This window comes from Pan paniscus, chromosome 6 (assembly GCF_029289425.2).
Source record: "Pan paniscus chromosome 6, NHGRI_mPanPan1-v2.0_pri, whole genome shotgun sequence".
Lineage (NCBI taxonomy): Eukaryota > Metazoa > Chordata > Mammalia > Primates > Hominidae > Pan > Pan paniscus.
The window spans coordinates 33805434-33831898 of NC_073255.2; the positions used below are offsets into that span (position 1 = coordinate 33805434).

The 26465-nt window shown below is 41.6% G+C and overlaps 1 protein-coding gene and 1 long non-coding RNA gene across 8 annotated transcripts in view; one reads left to right on the top strand and one right to left on the bottom strand.

Annotated features, from left to right (window-relative positions):
- Positions 1-1560: 1560 nt before the first annotated feature.
- LOC134730669 (uncharacterized) overlaps positions 1561-26465 on the top strand; it is a 36647-nt gene continuing 11742 nt past the window's right edge. Inside the window, exon 1 of the long non-coding RNA XR_010112578.1 lies at positions 1561-4997. This is a non-coding gene — a long non-coding RNA (uncharacterized LOC134730669). The remainder of the gene's footprint in view (positions 4998-26465) is intronic.
- The window catches only part of CPVL (carboxypeptidase vitellogenic like), a 189739-nt gene continuing 180067 nt past the window's right edge, over positions 16794-26465 (bottom strand). For all 7 annotated transcript variants that reach the window (XM_034963852.3, XM_055115811.2, XM_003807887.5 and 4 more), the window contains one exon: positions 16794-20807. In XM_034963852.3, the coding sequence (XP_034819743.1) occupies positions 20697-20807 (111 nt within the window). In that variant the 3' untranslated portion in view covers positions 16794-20696. The remainder of the gene's footprint in view (positions 20808-26465) is intronic.

The window sequence follows — 26465 nt, forward strand, 5'->3', positions numbered from 1 at the left end:
GTCTTGTTGGGGCTTCTTAAGAGACCCCACTGAGAGAAGACCTCTTCATTAAAAGACTTCTTGATTTTAATGGATGATGGGTTCCTGGAGGGGCAGAACCAGGTGGCAGCTCTTACCCAGGAGCAAGGTGGGCACAGTTGCCATAATGGTCATAATGGAGCAGCAAGCGGAACGTCGTAGCATACAGAGACCTTTGCTATTGGCTCACTATTCATAGTGGCCCTAGGACAAACTAGACGGGCAGTCTACTAAGAATTATCTGATTTATATAATCAGAAAATCTCTAGGTCTAGTGAATAGAAACCTGAGCTGTTCAATGGAGAGTCATTGCCTCTCATCTACATTCCAGACCTGAGTCAGTTCTAAAACATAGAAATCCTTAGATTGCCGATTTTCAAACCGTGGCCAAGAAGTTGCAGCAACAGCATCACCTGGGACTTTGTTAGAAATGCACATTATCAGACCCTGCCCCAAACCCACTGACACAAGAACTCAGGAGGTGGGTCCTAGCAATCTTCACTTCAGCTGATTCTGATGCATGCTAAGGCTTGAGAACTCTAAAGTTTAGATGAAGGAGAGGATTGGGAAGTTTGAGGAAGGACCCTATGACATTGCTATAAGTATCTAGCATAAATCTTCCTTTCAGTCTTCCCCAAAAGACATGCAGCCATTCACTAGGGTAACTGTGTACTGAGGAAGGGGGCATATCCAGGCTTTTGGTAGATTTCCGGACATTGGTTCTGAGTCTATGCTAATCTCTAGAGACCCAAAATGCCTCTGACCCATTGGAGGGGGGTATCACTTATTGGTAATCAGGTAGTAAATGAAATTTGGACCTGTGGCTGCTTCATTGGATTCCAGTGGGTCTCTTCACCTGCAGTGTGGTTATCTTCCCATTCCTGAATGGAGCTGTCATCTCAGAAACAAAAAGAGCCCATCTCCATATGGATTTTCTGTCTTGTGTGGTGAGTATTAGTATGGTAGGCAGGGCCAAGTGAAAGCTTCTTGGGATTTCCCCTTCCTATGTAAGAGTAAACTGAAAGCAATACCTTATCCCTGGGGAAATGACAGCGATTAGTACTTCTATCTAACATTTGAACAGTACGGGAGTTGTTCTACTGTGTCCTCATTTAGCTCCTCTGTCTGGCATGTACAGAAGGAAGATGGTTATTGGAGAATGACTGTGAATTCTTACAACATTAACAAGTTACTAGACCAGATGTAGTCTCTTTTATTGGATAACACAGCAGAGCTCTTGGCATTTGGTATGCAGCTACGAATCTGGTGGATGCTTTTTCCCCCCAATACCAAATTAGCAAATATCACCAGAAGAAGCTTGCTCTCAACCAGCTGGAGGAATGGCAAAACACCTCCCTATCTTACCTCAGGCCTGCGTTACCTCTCTTGCTCTCTGACGAGAACTAGTCTGCAGGAGCCTGGACCATCTTGGTATCCTGCAGAACATCCTGCTGATGTGTAATTGACATGATGAGCAGCAAGGAGCAAATATCGTGCATGCGTTAATAAGACAAATGTATGCCAGAGGGTGGGAGATGATCCCCAAGAAAAATCAAAGGCCTATTGCTTTGGTGAAGATTCTAGGGGTCCAGTGTGGTCTGCAGAATATTGGCATTTCCTCTCCAAAGTGAAAGACAAATTACTGTACTTTGTACCACCTATCACGAAGAAGAGCTATAATATTCTGTGGGTCTTTTTATTTTTGAGGTAACATAAACACTTGTAGAGTCTATTGTTCAGAGCAATGTTTTGAGTTACCTACTACGCTGCAAGTTTTGTCTAGGGACCAGTGCAAAAAAGGGCTCAAGAGAGAGCAGGGTTTCTCAGTCTTGGCACTATTGACATTTACGGGACAGGCAATTCTTTGCTGTGGGGCGGTCCTGTGCATTGCAGGATGTTTAATAGCATGCCTGGCCTCCACCTACTAGATGTTAGTAGCATCACTCCCCATAGTTTTGAGAACTGAAAATGTCTGCAGACGTTGCCAAATATTTTCTGGGGTGCAAAATCACCCCTATTTGAGAACCATTGGGCTACAGCATGTCTAGTTAAGCTTTAAGGTGAGAATCATTGGGCTACAGCAGGTCTAGTTAAGCTTTAAGGTGACTACAGTACTGGCTAACAACTGGACTGCAGCCTCGTGAGAGACCCTCAGCCAGATTCTCCCAACTGTGCTGTTCCCAGATTCCTGACCCTCAGAAACAATGTAAGATGATAAATGCATGTTGCGAAGTTTTGGGGTAATTTATTACTCAGGAAACTCAGACAACCTAATACACCAGTCCTCTGAGCCATAAGGTTAGGCATGCATGGCAGAAATCCATCATCAAGTGTAAGTAGTGAAATAGTATATACCAGGTTTGGTTTGAGCAGGTCCTTCAGGCACAAGTAAGTTTCAAGAGCAAGTGGCTGTGACTTCCATAGCATCTACTCTTGCTGCCATTTTAATTCACCATCAGTCCACATCTGTGACCTCTTAGGATTGACTGTTGACAGACTAAGAAAACATTTGGGCCTGGTTCGCAGATGGTCCCTTGCAGTTTGCAGGCACCAGGTAGATGTGGACTGCTGAAGCATTGCAGCCCAAATCAGGAACATGGTAAGAGGAGCTCTCTCAGGACCAAACACTGAGCATGTTATCTGAAGGGAGAGATGGCCAGAAGTAGAGATATATACCAATTTATGGGTCATTAATGGTTTTATTAGCATACTGGTGACAACGAAGTCTAGGAAAAAGGTTTGCAGATGGACCTTTCCCTATGGGCACTATCACATATGAATTCTCATTAGAGGGCATCCACTGATGAGGCCCTCAGCAGTCCACTGACAGGATAGCCTGTTCTGTGGATGTCAGTCAGTCCATTCCCAGCAACCCCGAGGCTTGCTTAATAGGCTCATGAAGAGCATGGCCATTGTGGCAGGGAGAGAAGCCAGACATGAGTTCAACAATGTGGACTTCCCCTCACCAAACTGGTCTGGCTCCTGTCACTGATAAATGACTAACTTGCTGACAGGGGCTCTATCATCTCTGAGTCTCTAATGTGGAGTCATTCCCCAGGGGGACCAGTCAGCCATCAGATTATTGCATGGAACTTCTATTATGAAGGACATGATTTTGTCCTCTAGAATAGACACTATTTATTTTTTCTTTCTTTCTTTTTAAATAGAGACAGGGTCTCACTCTGTCACCCAGGCTGGAGTGCAGTGATGCAATCATAGCTCACTATAACCTTGAACTCCTGGGCTCAAGTGATCCTCCTGCCACAGCCTCCCAAGTAGCTAGGACTACAGGCACTCACCACCATGCCCAGCTCTTTTTTTAAAAAAATTTTTTTGTACAGACAGGGTCTCGCTATGTTGCCCAGGCTGGGACACTATTTCTAAATATGCTGTGCATTCACTGCCTGCAGTGGGTTTATCAGTACCACCATCTGTGAACTTAACACAGAGCCTTATTTAATAGCATGATGATTATGACCAAAGAAGTTCTTTGCTTGTGACCAAAGAACTAATTTTACAGCAAAAGTAGTACAGCATTGGTATCATGCCCATGGGACTTATTGGATTACCAGGTACTCCAGCACCCAAAGGTAGTTATCATTACAAAATTTAGAAATAGATAACTGAAGTTTCAAAAATGGTACCATCTGGAAGATAACTGCCTGCAGTCTAGGTGGCTTTCTTACTGCACGTAGATTATGCTTTGAATCAGCAAATGAGTGATGCTATGTCTCTCATAGTCAGGATACACAGACCTGGGAGTCAAGGGGTAAAAATGAGAGTGGCTACTCTCACTATCACATCCTGAATATCACTCACAGAATATTTGCCCTCCTTCTACAAAACATAGATCAGCTGGTTTAAAGGTCTTGATTCCTAGGAGAGAATGCTTCCTCTAGGGGAAACAATAACGTTCCACTGAACTGGAATTCGATACTTCTGTCTGCCCATTTCAAGTTTCTTCTGCCACTAAGTGGACAGGCAAAGAAGAGGGTTACTTTTCTGGCTGGGGTGACTGAACAGAATTATTACCAGGGAGTAATTGGGTTGCCGTGACACACAATGGTGGCAGAGAGGACTATGTCTGAAGCCCCGGAAATTCTCCTGGGTGCCTCTTAGCACTTCCATGTCCAAGAGTAAAAGTTACTGCAATAATATTGCAACCTGCAGGACAGCTAAAGACTTAGACCCTTCAGAAATGAAGGTTTCAATAATCTTGCCAAGAAAAGAACCCCAGACAACTAACTTCAGGTGCTGGCTGAAGGTAAAAGGAAGATGGAATGGATGTCGGAAGAAGTTCATTCTCAATTATTATTTAACTATTATCATCATCAGTCAACTAGTTTTGTTACCAGTCACCAAAACAAAACCTGTAGCAGCTACGCACATTTTCTTCTTTGTTTACTCTGCATAACACCGAGTGTTGGTGGTTAATTTTACAACTTAGCCTTTAGGTTGTAGAACATCCATTATAAAAGGTGCAATGGTGTCTGAAAGGGAAAAATTTAACATCACCCTGGGATGAATACAGTGGCTGAGGCCACAATCTTACAGGGTTTTACTCTGAATTATCTGTTTTAGGGAGAGAGTGAACTTGTGTTCATCTGTGTGAGGAATAAAGTTGCATTCTGTGAGGAAGAAGTGTGATGTTGCTGTAGGGTGCGTACAATGGAATGTGTGGATGCTGAGTAGCAAAAGGGTGGATGTGCTGGATTGTGTCTCTTGACTCTTAAGTCCAAGTCCACCCTTCTGGATAATCCTCCATCCTCTTTCCCAGACTCACTCATCCAGCTGGTTTCATGGGAGGCGCTGGTGCTAGGTTCCAGTGTGGGAGGAGGAGATTAGCCATTTTCCCCAGCTGGCCTGGACTGCCTGTGCTCTGGGCTCCAGCAATCCGGGGATGGTTTCAGCAAGATCAACACTGAGTATCCCTGACAGGATTCAGCCAAGGGCCAGTGGCAGCTTCCCAGCCTCTTTGGGTAAGAGCCCCTTCTTTTTTTGCTTCTCAGTCCTTCCAGTAGTTTTTAACCAATTTCCTGTGTTCCATCCTACTCTGCTTGAGATATATAGAGTGGTTTCTACTTTTGTGTTTGAGCACTGAATGATACATAGTTCCTTCCATATCAGTCCATAGTGAGCTTCCTCATTCTCTAGTCAAAAAAAAAAAAAAAAAAAAAAAAAAAACCAAAAAAAAAACCAAACAAACAAAAACAGGAATACATCATATTTATATGAGAAGACCCAATAATGGATATTTAGACTGCTCTCAATCTGCTCTTTTAATCAATAAGAGTAGTAAGTACATTTCAATTTCAGGAAAGTATTATCAAGGCATATATTTGGAAATTTTTGTGTCTTACCCCACTTGGAATTTTATGCACCGGAGCTCTTATGCAGGAATCTAAATGGCTGAAATAGGATTAAACTAGACTGTGGAATCTAGAGAGCGTTCAACTGCAGCTGGTTATTTATTGCTTAATAAGTATTTTGAAGTATTGTTCGGCTATGTCCTAGCCTTATCTCTTCCAAATGAATTGCAAGCACTCGGAGCTTGATTTTTTGTCATCTTTTGAATATGTAAATGTGTCATGTTGGGAGGGGGGTTGGTAGTACCTCCCTCCTCTGTGATTCATGTCACCTGAATGTGTCATCCTACTGGCAGTCTAGGAAGAGCCCTGCATAGGTCTTAGGTTTTCTCTTGAGGAAGGAGCTCATGACACAGCCAGCACTTCCACATAGGATAGTAGCTCAAATAGAGGTCCAGTTTGTTTTATTATTGGGCATATTCCAAATTCCTTTCATGGGGCACTGTGCTTTAGAAATGCTTTTTTCTTAATTATGAAATATTTTAATTGATTTGTGGGCAGTGCCTCTTATTCAGCCTGTGCAGCCAGTCCCTTTGGTCCAGCTCAGGGTTGGAGGACTGCCTGGACCTGTTCAATGCCCTCAGCCCCGTGAGGCTGCCTCAGGCCATCTCACCCATCTGACACTGCTTCCACTGACCACAGAATGAAGGCCTCTTTAGCTCTTTGCTAGCTCCACCCCCCAACTCTGTTTCTTGATTTTATCTTCTTTAATTAATGAAGTGCACTTTTGCTATCTTCTTAACTTTTAGGTATTCAGATGATTCTGCCATTCCATTTCCAGCTCTTAGACTCTTTGAATGTTCTAAAATGGGAAAGGCTGGGTCCTGTTTATAGTTGCCTTGCCAACTCCCAATCAGCCTTTTCCTAAGGAAGATTTTTCTTTAGCCAGTCTACACTTTCATAGCAACTTAGAGTGTGACAGGAATCCTCAAAGATTCAGAAGTGACTTGGCCAGTAGAGATACAGAGTTGCATTTCTAGCACGAATATCCAGCCTTGTTCCTTGAGGGTTCAACTTTAATAATCTTTAACATAATCCCTTTAAAACACAAATCCCTGGCAAATCCAAGCTGCTTTGGTACAAAAGTTCTAGAGATTAAAACCAAAGCTGCTTTTGGTGGTAGTGCTGTTATACTGTCAATCCTCCCATTGCCAGCCAAATTAACAGAATACATTTCTAATAACCCACCTAATGCTGGTAAGCCATCAATAGCCAGATTCATTTAACTCTCAGAAGCTTAAATGCTGTTAAATCACATTTCCTGTTCGTGGGGCTGAATCCTAGAAGATGTGCAAGAGTTGTTTTTTCAAGTACTCAGTGGGAAAAAAGAAAGAAGGCATGTAAAGGAAAAGGTTTTAGTACTTATATGTTATACTGATTATATATAACATTTATATTCACTGTAATATTGAACAAAAATAGTTTATACTGATCATTTACTACACGAAACAGCATTACCTAAGATAAATGGTAACTGATTTGCTAATTTTCTAGATAGTCACATTCACAGGTAAGTCACAGCTGGATCAGATACACCGTTAACAAAAACTGGTTTTTAAAACTATCAAAACAGGAAGAACATGGAAATTTCATCCCTAAATCCTCAATGGCACATTGGAGATTTCTTAACGCATATTGCTTTTCTTTTCACTGGAATTCCACATGCAAGTTGTGAAGTGCAAGACTGAACTATTAGAAGCTCCAGATTTGACATGATCGCAAATTAGTTTTACCTCTTGCTGGTACATATTCCCTATGTTCAGGTTCATAGAAATCCCAGAAAACACATAGGTCTCCATCTGAATTTTGGTCAAAGGATTCAGTTCTACCTCTTTCATCCTGGCCCAGTTTTACTGCTGGGAGTCTCACTGGCTTTCTCTTTAGCCGTCAACAAATTTGGAGCAAGCTTTTCTCTCTGGGAAAAGATTACATATGGCAGTCTGGATTTTAGTTTATATTTTCATTATAAATGAGAGAGTCTTTTAAAAAGCCACTTAAGAATCACTGCACAGCTTCATGTGGGATTTGGCCAACGGTTGTTGGAGTTCTAAGCTATTAAATCAGCTTTTTTCTAACTGTGAAAAGCAGAGGTTGAAATTTTATATTTTTTCAACTCCTCAACCACTGGCTTAAGTAGTTGAGTTATTAAGAAGAAAACAATATGGAGTATTTTTCAGAATTAGACATTCGCTTTTGGTTTGTTTATCCACAGATGAAAAGAGTTGAGAAGATTCCATCTTAGCATATCTAATTTGAATTACATCTCTTCTACCAGAATCCTTTTCTCGGGCATAATGTAGAGGGAACCATCAGTTTGTTATTGCTGGCAGGTCTCAGCTTGTAACCAACAGAGGAATATTCCAGTCCTGCCATGACACAAAATAGAATTTGTATTCGTACTGGAAGAAAGGGTTGACTTTCTAAATACCTTATTGTAGTTTATGAGTTTAAACTAAGCTAGATTTTAAAAAAAATCTATTTGTAAGGGTCTCATTGCCTCTAAAGAGCAAAACTAGGTCAAAACTTCCCTTAAAGGTGGATAAACAATTCTATTTCACATAAAATACCATGAAATTGAAAAGATGACCAAACTCACAATTTCCCATTAGAAAATACCTCAGTTCATTCAACAATAAATATGAATGAACATTTACAAAGTGTCAGGTGCTCCACTAGGAGCTGTGAACACAGGAGAGAATAAAACAGACAAAAGTACCTGTCCTTGTAGCTTTTCTTAAGGCTTTCTGGAATGAACTAAAACATTAATGAATTGTTAATATGAAAAACAAACTCGTTTTCTTCATTAAATGGGTGTAGTTGCCAATGTAATACAAATTATAAGTTAAAAATACTATCCAAGAATTTCTGTGACACCAAGGCCTCTGAAGGTCTTTGCTACTGTGCTGATTGCAATGAACAGAACTTTTATATCCATTTGTTCTAGGAAAGTGTTGTTCTCTGGATACCATGTTGCCAAAGAAAAAAATATGTCTTTTCTGGGTAGATTCAGAAACAGAGCTGTAAATGATTCTGGCAGGATGAGCATGGAAGGGAGAAGATATTAACAACTGGAAAATGGCCTTGTTGCCAGAGGCTCCATATGATGGCATTAGAAGCCACATGATAGAATTAGACTTGAGGTTATATGCAGGTCTGGTTAAGCTCAAAGCACCCATCAACTCCTTATGAACTGATTATAAGACAGCCATAGAGGCAGCTGAATGCACCTTTTATTATCTCAGGCAGGGAAGTCTTAGTTTGAAATCCAGTGTGTGGGGAGAGTGATAAGAAATCATGTCTATATTCCTAGATGACTACCATCCTACAGTCCCACCCACCCATCCCTCAGTTTCTATCTTCAGCCCCATCACACAGGACCCTCTCATTCGGGAAAGTTCCAACCTAGAACATCCCCATTGCTCCAGGGAAAGAGGAAAGAAGAACAGAAGAAGCAGGAGGAGGAGAGAGAGGGAGGGTGGAAGGGAGTACTTCTGTCTTTGCAGGTGGTTTAGATGTTCTGGGTGGTGCCAGCTGAGACGCAGCTGCTTCTGTCTTTGGACATCCTCCCACCTGGGCACCTGGGCACCTGGGCGCCATTCTCCATCTGATGCTAATCATCTCCACCAAACTGTGGGTTGTTTGTTGGTGGTGATTATGGAGTTTGTTTTTTTCCCTTATATTTCCCATTAATTTTGTCCTGGCTTAGGTTTGTTTTCCTTCTGGTAATACAAGTCTTGAATAAATTCATTTGTTGCTTATGGGCAAAAGCAAATCTAACACAGCCAAAGACATCTTCAGACCTTAAGAATGTTGGTTCACCTGTAAAATTTGCATCTACTCCAAGAACACTTAACAGAGCCCTCCCTTTTGGCTGTCAACATGCCCCTTCCACTTCTCCTGGGGCTAAGAGGACACCTCAGAACAGGTCCCACAGCTTCTCCAGAAAGAGCTATGCCCAAAGCAGATGGAACAATAGGAGGCTGCATCAGAGAAGAGTGTAGACTTGCTGTCTGATTTCTATTAAGTTCTTTCTGATTTTTTTTTTAAAGCCCAGGCACATGTTTATTTTCATAGTCAAAGAGTTGTAATCTTGGACATTGAAAATAAATACATTTTATGTATTTTAATTTATGGCTGTACTCTTAGGTAATTTTACTTGGTTTGAGCTCTGTTTCATTGTTTTACAAAATGGTCTGGCTACTTTAAGAAGCCACAAGTTGTAGACATTGAATCAAGCTGAGTCATTCATCCAGAGAGAGAATTAGGAACAGCTGGGGGCGGCCACTAGCAGTAAAAGCAGAGGCCTGAGAGGAACAAAATGCCTCTCTAGGAAATGTTCCAATACTTCAACCCCAAACAGAGAGAGGAAAATCTCACAGGCACCATCTTGCTAATGATGGCAAATCCCTGAGAATTGTGAAGTAAGGATGTTCCTGGGCCAGAGACCAGACTCTGGCACCTGCAGCCAGGGGCCAGGAGGGGTCGTGTGGGCCAGCACACCGCCACAGGATATTGGTCTTCAAAGGGTTTGGTGGCCCACGGGTCTCCCTTTCTATAAAATTCAGGGCTACTGAGCACCCTCTGTGACCCTTGAAAGGGTCAATTGCCTCATGACCTCTTTGCTCCAGTTGTTGGAGCCAGTTAGAGAGAAACTGAATTTCAGTGAGTTAAAGGATGACATTAAAAGTTGCAGTATGATTAAATGAAGACAACAGGACATGGTATTGTCTCCGGTGTGGAAAAAATAGAATCTGCAAACAATAAAAGACTAGAGGAATAATAATACTGTGGTTATATCTGGGCTATGGGCATTTTGGCCATTTTTATGTTCTGTGTATTTATTTATATTTTTATGTGTTATGTCTTACTTCTCAGTGTGGAATAAATATCCACATTTGGTCCCTCCCTTTTTCAGTCAGTATTTTCTAAGCACATTCTGTGTGCCTGGCACTCTGCTGGGGAAGCAAAGGAAGCAAGTCCCAAGGCTTTACCCTGAGCTGCCACCTTCTATGGCACTGAAATCACCAAGCTCTCCCTGGGGTAGCTGAGCTTCTCTTCTCAGGGCCTGGGCCCCTTGCTGGTCCTCAGTGCCGGTCATGGACTCTGCCCAATACAAGTGAGATTCATGGCTGCCCTTCACTCCAGCCCTGCTCAGACATCAGCTGTCAGGAAGGACTTTCCTGGCCCCTCCGTGGATCACACTCTCACCTCCCATCAGGCTTTACTCTCCTTACCCTGCTGAGATTTTCATTATAGCACTTAGCAATATGTCTTTCCGTATGCATGTAGATATGTATGCATGTTGAACACTGACCTCTCACGGGAATGCACTGTCTTTGAGGAAGGGTCTTTAATCCTGCTCATTGCTGTATCTCCACGATGCAGAACAGTGGCATGCTAAGTCCTGTTGACTTGAAGTCAGGTGCTCTTCCTCAAGGGGAAAAGTTGTATTATGTGTACTTGAATGTATAGAGAATGAATCCCGATCCACAAATGCAGGTGATAAGAAATGTGGTTTCTATTTTCTACAATGATATTTTTAAAATTATGAATCCCCACTCTGCTGGCAGAGTGGAAAATTTCAGAGGGTCCTCTGCCAATCAGGCCATCACATTGTGCCTGTCCCCAAAGTCCCTTCGTGCCTGGCGGCCTTCTGCTGCTTCTGGGCAAGGCTGAAAACCTCAGTACCTGTGGCCCCCGCTCCCCAGCTCCTCCAGCTGGAAGCTCTTCCTCTCCCGGCTCTGGCCCAGACCTGGCCCCTGCCAGGAAGAACCTGCCGAACTTGCTCCTTGCCTCAGCTAGGGGAATTACATTTTAGTCTGACAATTCTTGCCTGTTTTTCCAAGCCATTCTGTTTCCTCAAACCCAATCCTCCCCTTGGACTCTGGCTTTTTAGAAGGCAAAAGCCAGAAATGCTCCCAGGGTCCTTCTGCATCTCATCCTCCTGCTCACCTCCCTAAAGCAAGGACACGGGGTCAGCTATACCTGCTCAAAAGGGGAATGAAGAAGGAAAACATCAGTAACTCTGACTAAAGGCAGAAATGTGCTTTCTTGGAGTGAGACAGAGAATGCACAGAAGAACATGATTATAAGCAGGGAGTGGGTAAAGAGAACAGGGAAGGAGGGAGGCTTACTGACTCTCTTATGCTTTTGAGCTGGGTCTCGAAGGCTGGGCGGGATTTCATTTGACAGAGCACGCCGAACAGAAAGGCAGGAGCAGAAGGAAAATAGAGGTGGTGTTTGCATGAAGGTAAATAATCTCATCTGACTAGACACATTTGAGCAGTGAGAAAATAAACCAAAAAAAGTAGGCTGGAGTCAGTTTGTGGCAGGCCTTCAGAGCCCAGGGTGTTCTGACATCAACTTAAGTAGTTGGCAGCCATTGAGTCAGAGAGTGAGTTGATTAGACTGCTGTGTTAGAAAATGAAATAGCAACGCTGTCTAGGATGGATTAATGGCTGGGACTGTTGAAAGACTAGAGCAGGGAGACCTTTCAGTAGGTTGTGCAATCATCTCGAAACTGGAAGGAAAAGGAGGAACGAGCTGCAAAAGATACTGCTGAAGAAGAGTAAACAGACTTTGGCCACTGGGTGAATGTAAAAGAAGGACAAGAGAAAGCTGTTGATGGTAAGAATGTGGATGTTCTCGCAGACCAGGGAAAACGAAGGGAAGCTGCTGGTTTGCAGGAGGATGAACAGGCTGGTCATGTTGAATCTGAGTTTCCATCAGGACAGCTGGAGCTATGGGCAGGGAGCTCAGAAGAGAAGGCAGGACTTTCCCTGTGATAGGAAGAGAACAGGGTCATGATGCTGTGGGAGTATGTGGTGGTAAAAGAGGAAAATTGAGGGATATGGTGTTGGTTGCTTTGATCTTCTCAGTAAGGTAGGAGACAAGGCCATTCGCTGAGATAAGGGAAGCCACACTGTGTCATCTTGGAGTTTGAGAGTGGACATGGTTTGAAACAGCTGCACCAGTGAACAAAAAAGGTGTCAATTACTGAGGAGCAAATGTGTAGACCTGTACAACCTCAAGTGTTCTCTCCCATAAATACAGAATCCTTTTATGGTGATTTAATAAAATCTGTCCAGGCAGATGTGAGAAGAAATAGCCTTTAAATCGCATATCTAGTTTGAGGCATGTATTATGTTTTATACTCTCTGATTTCTGGTAGATAGTTCTCTCTTTCTTATTGCTATGCCATTTATTAGCAATTTATCTGTTTTGTAAATTTATCAAGATGCTAGAATCCCTCAGCATGGTACACATGAAAACGTAGCAACCAGTCATTGCCAGCTCTCATGGTATGTTTCCCGGTGTCGAACTTCTGTCCCCAGAGACGCTTGTCATCACCTGCTGTCTACTCCAAATGCCAAGTTGTTTTCTTCACTTGGTGGCTTTGGGCAGAGGGGGAGAAATGGCTCATCACAAAGACCAGCAGCACCTTGGGCTTCAAAGGTGGGGGTTACACCTGCACCTGGGGCCAGGGAGAAAGGGGCAAGCTTAACATTCATCTCACTTTCTGGGGTGGTACCAAACGTTGCTGCTGGTGGTTCAAGAACTCATCCCATTTCACCTCCTTTTGGTCTTTTCCAAGGCTTCCCACACCTTCCTTGTCTCTCTATATTCTCATCTCTGTTTTCATTTTATGGTACCTGCTGTTGGGGATCTAAGGATTTGTTTGGAGTGAGAAGTAGGGGAGAATAACACAAACCTCTCTGCATTCTTAGCCTTACTAGCATTTTCTTTACTAAAAGACAACTCCATTGGAGTTGTTGGCACTGGTAGTTTTAAGCCACCTGGTTTCAGTTTACATAACTGAGTATGTCCTAATCACACAGGATTACTGAATTGTTTTTCTCTTCCTTTAATGCTTCTACATTGAATATGTGACTATCAACTCTTTTTTTTTACTCTAATCCAGCCCAAGAAGAGAAAAACATTCCACTGAAGGGTAGGAAATGGCAGAAAATTTGGAACCGGGGCTCAGAATCGCATGCTTCCCGGGATGGTCCACCTTTCTCTTCTGACTGTCCAGTGAGGGAAGAATGTGATCTAGAAGCAAATCCACATGGACCTTGGTTTACTTATGAGGCCAAAACAGAATTGCATTTCTCATTCCTTAAGAAACTAGAACTCTTAAGGAATTGTTCTGAGGCTCTAGCCTAACAAATATTAACATTTTTCGGGGACAGAGGAGCTCATTTAAGGGAACCGTGACTGATTAGAGATTCCTTTTCCTCTGCCCTAACAAGGAAGACACATTCTAGTGGAATTTTACCCTGAAGAAACTACCTCATTGGAGCAAACAAAATCCACCCTTCATCCAGTCCAAGATCAGCTTCCATTTTCCAGGGCAACATCACTCCAAACCTTTTTTGATAGAATCTACTTTTTTTTTTTTTTAACTTGTTTATTTTTGCGCCAAAGCCTTTGGCATTGTCCTCCAGTGAGTCACACTATGGAGCCATTTCAAAATGTCCTCCTTAAAGAATGTTTCTCTTCCCAGGGGAGATGGGAAATTGGTCAATGACAGCATGTTCTGGCATGTTATGGTGCAACGTGTGAGGATTTTAGTAAGGAGATGCCATTTCACATGCCGCCAAGGCCACTTGATGGATGGGCTTGCAGGGAGATGGCCTTCTAGATCTTTCCTGGCTCTACAGAGACAAGATGGGAAAACTAAAGCATGGCCATTAGGGGTTTCTTCTAATCAGTGTAATAAGGGAATCAGTCCTTCTACTCTCCCATGACAGAAGTTTAGGGCAGTCATTTGCAAATTCAGATTTTGCAACAAAATAATTAAATCATCATGGGATGGAAGACAAAAATAAGAGGAGAGAAGGCAGATACTGGCGTGTTTGGAGGCTTAGCAGGCTCCAGCACAGTAATGCTGATGCCCAGGCCTGTACCAGTGATACTCTCTTCCCCTGGAAGGTCTCCAGTCTCACCCCCACTCCTTGGTTTGGAGTAATTAGTCATCCTCTGTACTCTGTTCTCAAAGCACTTCGGACCTTCATCTATTAAAGTAGGTGGCACACTGGGATTATTTATGCAGTGGTCACCAGCCTTCCCTTCATAAGCATCTGTCCCCATTTAGAGCACCTCAGCGGCAGAGCATAGATTTGTCCTCATATCTTCAGCACCCAGAGCACGTCTTCAAGAAGATTAACATGGCACATCCTGCTGTAAGATGGAAGCGTGACTGAGCCAGGAGTCTGGGGCAATTTCTGTTCCTGGTGCTGAGTGTCTAGATTTTCCTATTCTTATCACACAACATCCCCGTGTACTCGCAGGTCTCTCAGGCACTTCTTTTGCTCCCTTTGACTCATGTATGAAAATTTAAAGTAACATCAAACATTACTAGGTGTACATGTGAATTTTGATTGTGAACATTCATTGGGAAATTAGGGAAATTACCAGTGTGTATTCCCACTGCATGTCAAAATGTAGAGACTGGCTTTAATGTTTTTACTGAGCTTTAATATCTGCATATGGTGGATGTTTTCTGGCTCCTGGCTGCGCAACATCCAGGCTCCCTTTCTTCTAGTGACAATGCCCTGGGTTTGTTTTGTTTTGTTTTGTTTGGTGGTGGGCAATTGTCTGTCCCCCATTGGGTGCAGTCCTGATGACACTGAGTTCAAGGTGGCCCACCCTCCCTCCTCAGCATGAGATGAGTGTTCAGTGGCTGCCACTGGCTGTGGTGTGGGATTGGTGAGAGGAAGCTTTTACGTTTGAGTTTTTTGCAATGAACAGCTCTTTCTTTTGCAATTTGAAAATTAAAGATTTAAGAAAAAGATTAACATTTGCCCAAAAGACCTGGCTAGACGCAGTGAAGTTCCTTGTGAATCTGTGTGAGCAGCAGCCGCAGCCCTGGCTTGCTGTCCTGACACACACAGCACCCAGGGGAATGCAGACGGCCCGCATCATACTCCTGAAGTTGCCAAAAATCCCTTAAAAATGATTGAGCAGATGTCTTTTCTTGGGTTTGAGCAGATATAAATCACAGCAGTCTGCTTTTAATTCCTAGGCTCGGTGTCTTAGGGGCAACAAAATCAATCCCTTTCAGGTTGGTTTTCTGAATGTTTTTTAAATCTTCAGAATTTTAATATCAATAACTGCTACAATATGCAAGAAAAAGTAAACACATCTGTGCAGGTAGCTATATTTCACCCTAGGGCACACACTTCCTGTGTGATGGTGGAGTTGAACAGGCGACTCCCAGTCATCTCTGCAGCTGGCCCTGACCACCAGAGGTCAACCCCTCAGGGGCCCAGCATGGAGAATGAAATGGTTTCTGAGCTTAGAGCCAGAGGCTTACATGGCACAAAATGGACACAGCCCAGGCCCATATATCATTAGCAGTAAGAGCTGGCGGGGCGGGGGGCGCTGTTATTCACAAGAAGAAACAAAGGGAATGCCAGACTTTCCTCAGGAAATCAGAGTTTAAGTCAGCAGCTCACCACAAGATCTTAGCCCTTGGTTTCTGGTCTTACCTGTCATATTTTTGGTGGCATTAGAAAAGATAACTTGGGGACTTCACATCAATCAATAATTAATTCAAAGCTCTTAGTACTTTCCAGAGAATCACAATTCAAATTTACATTAGCCCCTCTTGGGTCTCCAGAGCAGACACTGCATCAAAAAGTTTCCAAGGGTCTGGTTTACACCACTTTCAAAGTAAAGCCCATTAATAATGGCAGTACAGACCCTAACGCCTACCCACTGATAGGCGAGAAGAGCTGAGGGATCCGGAGCAGGGTGCCTGATGGGAAGAGGATGGGGTTGAACAGAGACCCACTTTGATTCCTGATGGGCTCTGCCATTAGCTGTGGAAACTCAGGGGTGTGTGTGCGTGTGTGTGTCTTCCTTTTCTTTCTTTCATATAAAAGAAAGCATCATATATTGTTAGATGCCTTGCATTTTTTTATTTAATAACATAAAGAAATTGGAACAAAGTTTAAGGCTACTTTTAGACTTTCTGTCATCTCAAACAGTGGTCTCCAAATCTTTTTGCTGTCAACTTTATCATTAAAAAATTACTGAAGATACATATATAATATATATTTAATATATAATATATTCCACTTTGATTAAAATTTCATAATGTAAATATTAATACAGCAGTGGCATGATTATACTCTATAAGTAATTATATATAATATATAATAGATTATAAGTATATTGTTATATATTTATATATAGATATATAAAAATTATATATTTATACATTATAAATGTTATATAATTATATAATATATAATTATATAACATATAATATATAATTATATAACATATAATATATAATTATAAGAATTAGATGTATATATTATATATTATAAATGTTATATTATAAATATATCATATATAAAATTATTTCATTTATAAAGTAATCATGCCGCTACTGTACTAACAATATTACATTATGAAATTTTAATCAAAGTGGAAACTGCAAAAGGATAAAATAAAGATAAATTTTAAATACTTAATTTTTAAAAATTGTATTTGATTTTTAATGGTAAAAAATGCTTTCTAAAATATTACTGTTAATATCTTCGATAGGACCAATGTGTTGAATATGCCTTGTCATTTTCAAAAAGTCTTGGGTTACCCTTTTGTGATATAGTCGTTCATACGTCTGGCTATACATACAGTTTATTTTAATGCTTCGTTTCAAAGTCCATCAGAGCTGAAAAAGACACTTAACAGAGGTATGTAGGTCCAATAGAAGAAATGCCTCATCAGATGAGCTTCACTAATTCCCAAAACTCATTTTTCAGTCTCATCTATTACACAAAGATAATTGTTGACATTTTCTTTGCTTTTAAGGGTTTTTTAGTTTTGTTTTTGTAATGTGCATATAGTAAGATGGGAACATTTCCAAACATCTGTTTTCAAAAGGCTCTTGCCATCGATTCAATTTCTTTTGAGAAGAAGTTAACTTTCTCACTAATTAATTTCACTAAGTGAAAATATCACTTCTACCTTGAAAAGATGGATTGTGTGTTTACTTTAAAAAACGTATCTGCTAGGCGACATACTAACAATCGCCACTTGCCATGACAGCACGTCTGCAGTGCTTGTCTTTTTGTCAAAGAAAGGATCCAGGACTCAACCTCAGGTTCCACAACTCCTTTAAATGCACTGCCATGAGATAAGCAGTGTGGTACAGGAGTCCCCCTGGACCACTGGCCATCAAATTGCAGTGTTATAATCATCCTACTCTTTGAAAGGCTTTGTTTTTATGAAACTAATCATATTGATAACATCCTATATGAATGTCGGTTGCAATTATTGGCAATACGCTACTAGACGCAGGGCCATGAGAAGATGCTTCGGTGGACCTCCTCCATGTGCCTCTTCCTCTTTGCAGATGTTGTCTACCTACAGCAATTGCAGTCACATAAGACATCTGACTGTCTCATGTCTGAACTGAGGGAGGGCATCATGAGAATCCAGCATTACATACTAGGAAAGCCTAATTGTGTTCTCATTTTGAAAGGAAGCAAATATAGACAGACATTCTAGTATTTTCTCCTTGGACTGTAACGGATTGTCTTGAACATCTATGGAGGGCATGCACTGTACTTGGAGAGTCTCTACACAAAGGATTCTCTACAATTAAATCCAAAAACTAGTTTTTCTTTAGTTTCCCTTTCTTCTAAAGTAAAATACTTGCCAGATTCAATCTTTTCCTTTCTTCTTCTAAAGTAAAATACTTGCCAGATTCAATCTTCATAGAACTGTATCCTCAAATGAGTTGGCTAGGGTTGCCCCTGGAAGGTCTGGCAACTTCTGCCCCCACCACCACCTCAGCACTCCCCACTGGCCTAGTACCTGGGTCAGGGTGATGATAAAAATGAAAACATCTACAATTTCCATGTATTGAGCTATTATCCTGTGCTATTCCCTATGCTAAGTGCTCTGGAAAGATATCAATTCTCTTTATCCACTGTAGCTATGTTCTCTAACGTCTATGCAGACAGAATTAGCAAATTCTGAACCATTGCTTCTAAGGGAAATACAGGTTTAGGTTCCTTCAAGCTTGTGGGTCACAACATTCTTGTCAACTGATCAATACATAACCTTAAGTGTGTTTCTTAGTCACCTTTAAAATGTTGATTCATTAACGTGGAACTCAGGGCCAACAGCACTTTAACTCATGCCTGAAAAAAACAAAATACCTGCTTGTATTTTCTCTGTAAGTCGCTTCACAGTCTTCTTGCACACTAGTCAGTACTTCAGCACCATGCTTGAGGCCATTTTAAACAGCAAAATCAACCACAAAAAAAGCACAAAAATGCGAAAAAAATGTGGCACTAAACAGACTTAGAAAAGGACAATTGGGCTGGGTGTGGTGGTTCACACGTGTAATCCCAGCACTTTGGGAGGCCAAGGTGGGAGTATCACCTGAGATCAGGAGTTCAAGACCAGCCTGACCAACATGGCAAAACCCTGTCTCTACAAAAATGTATAAATTAGCTGGGCTTGGTGGTGCGCACCTGTAATCCCAGGTACTTGCGAGGCTGAGGCAGGAGAATTGCTTGAATCCGGGAAGCAGAGGTTGCCATGAGCCGAGATCACACCACTGCACTCCAGCCTGGGCAACAGAGCGAGACTCCGTCTTAATAAGAAAAAAAAAAAAGACGATTTTTTACAGTATGAAAGCTGAAACAAGAAGGCAGAGCGTCTCCTTCTTTGACCCCAGCTGGGAATGTATATGTTGGGCAACTGAATTTTTTTGCCACTCTGTACATGACCTCAAAAGAGCAAGTGTATTGATATTGGGGTTACAAATACATTTTTTAGCAAGTAGACTCCATTTGCAAACATGGAATTCTTGAATAATGAGGATAAACTGGATCATCTCATAGTACCCTTGTAAATAGGTACTACTCTAGTGACATGTGAACCCAAAAGAACCTCAGAAGTCTCCTCTTCTGGCTACCTTCCTTGAGTTTTTGGGAGGCTGGTATGGTGAAGTGACTTCTCCTAAAACGTCCAGTGCATGTGTGATCCATATGAAACTAAACCCAGGTCTCCCAGCCAGTCAGTGCCCTTTCCAGTACATAGTTATGAGACTAAATACAGCTAATTTAACTTGCAGATGGGGCTACATGAAAAACTTCTTGCGTCCTACCCTGCCCCAGTTTATTCTCTGCAATAATTAAAATCTGCTTTTGATCAGAATATTTGATTTAATGACTTCTAGGACATGGGTACAATGAACAATTTAAAAAGGAAGATCACAAACCTGAACGTAATCAGGCACAAAATGAGAAATTAAAAGAATAAACTCCATAAACTGTTTGCCGCAAGAACAGGCTTTGACTTTTTAAATTTAATTCTCCAGTGAGCCAGTTCATAGATGGGTAATATGAGAAGGAAGTGATGTGGAAAAATCCACACGTCTTGTAGAATTTCAAAGAGATGTGAGCACATGATGCATAAATCAAAAAGATGTGCCAGGATGTGACATTTTAGTTAGAAAACTGCTAATGAATGTATATTTATAAATGTATATATTGATGCCAGCTTATCTTAATTTTTTTGATATTCTAACAATGATACAAAATTAGGTTGTTCTTTATTTGGGGAAAAGAAGTAGAGAATTTGAAGCCCAAATTAAAATGGCTCTTATAACTAATGTAGCCTGCAGGCTCTTTCAGAAGTGTGTACACCTCAAACTCAAAGAAGGAAAAAGAAAATGAAAAGGCAAAGATTAAGTTTGTTCTCTGCATAAGAGCATCTGCTTATCAAGAAGTGATTCATCATTACTTTTATATATAATATTTTTATTTCAAAGAATTCTTTTGTTCTAAGACTTTATACATTTGAGAATCTTTTCCCCAAAACTATTATAGCTTCATCCATTTATTTGGGATAATTGAGCTATTCTTATCCAATAATATTTCCAAACACCTTCATGGCATGCCAAACTTCTGTTATTGGCAGAAAAAGATGTTACAGCTTTGTTTGTTACAACTGCACTTTTCACTTACTCTTAGAAGAAATTAAAAATTCCTATTCAAGACCCTAAAATTTCATTTATACATCTTGTCTCAGTGTCACATCATCCATACCTTTCATCCTTTAAGTTAAATAATGTAATTCTTACTCACGTACTCATGTTAATTTTGTAATAAACATCTCCCCCCAAAAACAAAAGCTCACTTGTTTCAAGGATAATTTTTATTGATGAAAAAAATCTTGCAGATATGAAAAGATAATTTTTTTATTCCTACGACATTTTCTGTTTTTACGATTTTCTTTTCAGCAATGAAAACCTCTGATGTTCTCTTTTGGGAAGGTAGTTTATCCAACATAAGGATCCCATCCTTTTCCATAAATGAATCGATTAATCATGTCAAAAGCTCTCAGAGGCTGGTCATAGGGTAAAATATGTCCTCCACCTCGAATAATTACCTTAAAAAGAAAAAGTAAAAGAACGGAAATTTAGAGAAATGGATATTCTGAATACATGGAAAGTTTTCATTCAGATTAAACTCTATTTAAAACTCACATGAAATACAGAACATATTCTCCCAATGCATGCCTTTGGACAAGCTGCCTATCTGGCTGTTGATGGCTTTAGTAACAGGCATGTTAAGGTAGAAAAGTTTTAAAGCTTAGTTAATTTTACGCAAAGTTGTGTTCTTTTCTCATGAGTGTAAAAATTGAAAATTATTCCTTGTCTTTTTCCTCTAGAGAGTGATGTGCCTGCTCCCCGCAGTTGGGAGTGCTGCACTGCAAGTGTTACCTGGTGAGGCTCACCTCCAGCCCACTACTTCTGGGGTATGTCAGGTCTGCCTGCAATGGGGTGGATTGTCTACTTAATTCCACCCTTCAGTTAGCCAGCCCAATTGTCCCTCACACTGAGCCATACCTTCCATTTTAGCCTTTATCAGTAATGAAGGGGAAATTTTGGTTCTCAAAAAAATTAAAAAACCAAAAACATCCTTGACTGAGGCAGGAAGATGACCTGAACCCAGGAGTTGGAGTCTGCAGTGAGCTAGGATCATGCCACATGCACTGCACTCCAGCCTGGGTGACAGAATGAGACCCCATCTCTTAAAAAAAAAAACAAAAAACAAAAAACTTGACACTTGAAATAAAAGAAAGTCATGTTTTGAGCAGCATAGAGTTAGAACATTCTTTTTTTTTCTAATATTGGATTATAAAACATTTTAAAACATAGCAAATTCGAAAACAATTCATATAGTGACGATTTTGAGTCATGAACTTTCACTTTACTTGCTTTCTCACATAAGGGTGCCTCTATGCATCCCACACCCATCCACTAATCCATCTTATATTTTTGACACATCTCAAAGTAAAATGGGCATGTAGTGCACTTCCCCCACACACTTCAGCATCACATTATTCGTCAGAGTTCAATATGTGTTTACAGATTTTCTTCTTTTGAGTCAAGTTAAGATACAATGAAATGCGCTAGTCTAAAGTGTAGACTCACCAGTTCTGACAAATGCATACACCTACGTAACCCAAGCCCTTGTTGGGTGATATAAAGCATTCCTAAAACATCTCTAATGATGAGATCAAATCAACAAAAGGGGACTGGTCTCTGTACTCGTTAAGCCTCTAGCGTCAGCTAATATTCCAAGTAGAGGGAAACGGGAAGCTGTCATGATTCAATGCCAAAAGGGCAAGGACTGACACTGAGTGTTGGGAAGTTACATGCAGGAGAGGTCAGCCTGGGCTGAGATGTCTTGTTCCATATGTGGAGAATGGACAGGAGGTACCAGTGCATGAAGTGAATAAACGTATGCAAAAAGGACATCACTTTCAGTAACTTCTAGCTGCAGAATCACGATCAGCAATTAAAGGTCACTTTCACAAGGCCCTTCCTAAGAGGCTGGGTTCTTCTACTTGTCTCAATCTGAAGGAAACTGAGGCAGAAAAAGTATATTTGGATAGTACATTTATTATATTGAAAATCTGCCCCTATATCCCAACACCCTCCATCTTACAACCTTGACGTGCACTAAGTAGGATTAACACTATTAGATGATATTTACCTTGCAGCTCGCAGCTATACAAGCTGTGCACTGAACAACTACAGGGAGCACCATTCACATGAGCATTGAGATGACTGAGCTATTTGGAATTATTCAGTGGCTTGTCCAAGTCACACAATTGTTAAGTGAGATAATTAGCTAGAACCCTGACTTCTGATGCAAACACCGGTGTGGTGTTTTTAATCAAACCCTCTACTCAATCATTCCTTATCTTTGAACTGAAATTTGCAGCTTAGTCACGGAACATTTTTATTCACCTCTCAATAGCCCTCTGAGGTTTATTGATGAAAAAAAATATTGCAGATATAAACATAATTTTCTGTATTTTTGTATTTCACATATTACAGTGAGGGAGGCAGATCCCATTTGCAGATGTGGGACCAGACTTAACTCTTTCACATGCAAATGTGAAACTTTTGTGTTTTGCTGCAGTTGATCAATGGTCATTTGTGCCTCACTGCAATGACTGTGAAACCCATCTACCATTTGTGTAGAAGCTTGCAACTGGAAACCCAGCATGCCCACTTTTTATCACAATCTGAAAGTAAACATGTGTGACAAGAACCCCTTCATAGGACTCCAGAGGGAAACTTTTGCCGCCCCACAATCCCAGGCTAGACATTTCTTCCTGCAGATTTTCATCCGTATCTTTGGCCCTGGCAGGAATCTGATGAGTGATTTCTGTGCAGCTTCAGCTCAGCTGAGGACACTTAACAAAGTCATATGTGTGACAAAACCCAGCTGCTTCAACTGGAAATGAGTTTGGCAGCAATGGCCCGGAACAGCAATAAATTGAATACCCAAGAGCTAAAGGTCATCCTGCCCCCAGAACCAGTGCTGCAGCTAACAAAGGATAAACAAAGGATAGCACAGTGCTTCACAGCCTGGGCTCAGAAGTCAGAGTGCAGGAGCATGGCAAGAGGCACTGCACGTTGTGTGACCTTGGGCAAGGAACTTAACCTCACTGAGCCTCAGGTTCCTTTACTTTACAATTGGGAAACAAGTATTACCTCGTGGGGTAGTTGGGAGTTGTGTGAGGAGTTAGTGGAATAATGTCCCTGGAATACTTAGCACAGTGCCCGGCCTGGGATGGTCTTCAGTAAATACTGGTCATCTTCATTATTCTTCCAACACTTATCTATATTGAAAATCCAGAATCAAAATGTCTATATCAGGAGGATTGCTTGAGATCAGGAGGATCGCTTGAGTGCAGGAGTTTGAGGCTACAGTGAGCTGATGGAGCCACTGCACTCCAGCCTGGGCAACAAAAGGAGATCCCATCTCTAAATATAAATGAATATATATGTATATATGCTTATATGAACCTAAACTACCCTAGAACATGGTGTTCCTACATTTTCATAAAAAACCTTGGTTTAAAAAGGTTGTTTAAAACAATGGTTCTTGGCTGGGTGCAGTGGCTCATGCCTGTAATCCCAACACTTTGGGAGGCTGAGGTGGGCGGATCATTTGAGGTCAGGAGTTTGAAAGAGCCTGGCCAACATGGCGAAACCCCGTCTCTACTAAAAATTAAAAAAAAAAAAAATTAGCCAAGCATGGTGATGCACGCCTGTAATCCCAACTACTGGGGAGGCTGAAGCAGGAGAATCACTTGAACCTGGGAGGCAGAGGTTGCAGTGAGCTAAGATGGCACCACTGCACTCCAGCCTGGGCGACAGAGTGAGACTCCACCTCAAAAACAAACAAAAAAACAAAACAATGACTCTCAAATTTGAACGTGCATAAAAATACCTGAGCTCATTAAAAGAGATCGTGAGGCATCACCTCCAGACTTTCCAATTCTGAAGGTCCAGGGCAGGGCCTAAGAATTTGCATATCTAACAATTCCAAAGCAATGCTGATGCTGTTGTTCCAACTGCTTGTTGAAAACCACTGTTGAGAATTTTTTTCTACTCTGTGGCAAACCAGGGAATTCTCTGTTTACATCAAGGTAATTTGATTAACACCTACTCATGAATACAAGTAGAAATTTGTTTAATACCTACTCATGACCTCACTTCCTGGGTATCCGCTCTCCTGGTATTTACTCACGCACATGCGCACTCACACACACCTTCCCTGTCCATGATTATCAAGTGGTGAAGGAGAGCTGAAGGGGTCAGGTGTTCTTACTCTTCCTCTCAGTGACCTACCTGACCCTGGTCCAATTTCTGAGCTGCCATGTGTAATGACCCTAATGGCATTGTAAATTGTGTCATTAATATTGGGGGAAAAGAAAGCTTGTTAAGGGACAAAGTTGTTTCACATGCCACAAAATTCCCAAACAAAGCATATTCTTCAGCAGATTCACATACAGCATTTTACTGATATTAACTTCAAAAATAAATATATTTTTGAGTGTGGAAAAATAAACCACTCTGTTGTTTATAATGAAGCCACTCACCATTCACAAATCAAAGATAACAGACCACTTGGCAGCCTTTAGAGGTGAGTAACAAAATGTGTCGGGGCTGTAATTACGTATTTAAATGTGACAAGATTAATCTCAGGGCTCCCGGAATAGAACTGTCTATTTTGGGTGCCTCCACACTAGAGCTGCAGCCTCTAACTTCATGTGTTCCAGATGTTCCAGGGGGTCACAAATGTGTCATGAATTTCAACAGGGTTATACAAACACTTTAAAGCTTCATTCCACTTTATTTTTTAGAAAACGATATAATTCTCCCTGGAACTAGAAACAAAGACCTGCCAGTAAAGGTTTCCCAGTTGTGCCTGTTTAGATGACAGAAAAGAGAGGGATGTTCACAGTGGGCTAGTTGATGTAGATGTGTCAGGGGAAGCTTCTTGGGGGTCTTGAAGGAGATCACTGGACGGAGAGTGGTGGGTGGGTGGGGTGGGGGTGGAGGGATCACCACAGACAGAGGAAACTGTGTGTGGAAATGCTGGGGCCGTGAAGCTGCGGGCACGTGCAGCACAGGGATCACCGCAGACAGAGGAAACTGTGCGTGGAAATGCAGGAGGCATGGAAATGCAGCGGGGGTGAAACTGTGGGCACGTGCAGCAGAGGGATCACCGCAGAGGAAACTGCGTGGAAGTGCAGGAGGCGTGGAAATGCAGGGGCATGAAACTGTGGGCACGTACAGCAGAGGGATCACCGCAGACAAAGGAAATTCTGCGTGGAAATGCAGGGGCCGTGAAGCTGTGGGCGCATGCAGCAGTCTGTATGTCGTCCCATTCATGCAGGAATAGAGGGAAACAGAAGAGACAGATGAACAGGCAAACGCTAGTGGGACCATGTGATGCCCCAAGTGACATGCTGGGATGAGTGGACCTTATCCTATCGGGCTTTAAAAGCAATTGTGGTAAAACACACTTAACATAAAATTACCACTTTAACCATTTTAAAGCGTATGATTCGGTAGCATTTAGTATATTCACACTATCTTGTTGCAGAATATTTTCACCACCCCAAAGGAAACCCATATACATCAGTAATCACTTCCCACTCCCCCTCTCCCCATCAGCCCCTGGCAACCATTAATCTGCTTTCTGTCTCTATAGACTTGCCTATTCTGGATATATCCTAGAGGGTTTTAAGTAGGGTAGTGACATGCTTATGTTTGCATTGTAGAAAAATGACTTAATGTCTAAGGAGAAGGCTAATTTGGAAGGGAGTCATACTGGTACAAGGAGGCAAATTAGGAGACTACCAAATCAGGTGAGAGGATGTGGGCTCATGGGAGGGATGGGGAGAAGGGGAAGGAGAAGAGGGTAGTAAGATGGAACCAATAAAATCAGTGATTAATCCGATATAAAGGTTAAGTGAGACTTTCTCTACCCATCCCCAACAAATCCTCCCCATTTCAGGCTTCTGACATGGGCAGATTTGCAAAGGTGGTGCTACTCACCAGGAAAGAGAAAAGAGCCACATGGGAGCTGCAAGTTTGGCAGGCAGAATATGTAGGATTGGTTTATTGTTTCTGCTTTCCAGTATAGAATGATGCATACCCTCAAGAGAATCTGCTTGTTGTGGTTTCTGATTTACATGTAAGCTCTTTTCACTACTTTTATTCCATTCCACATT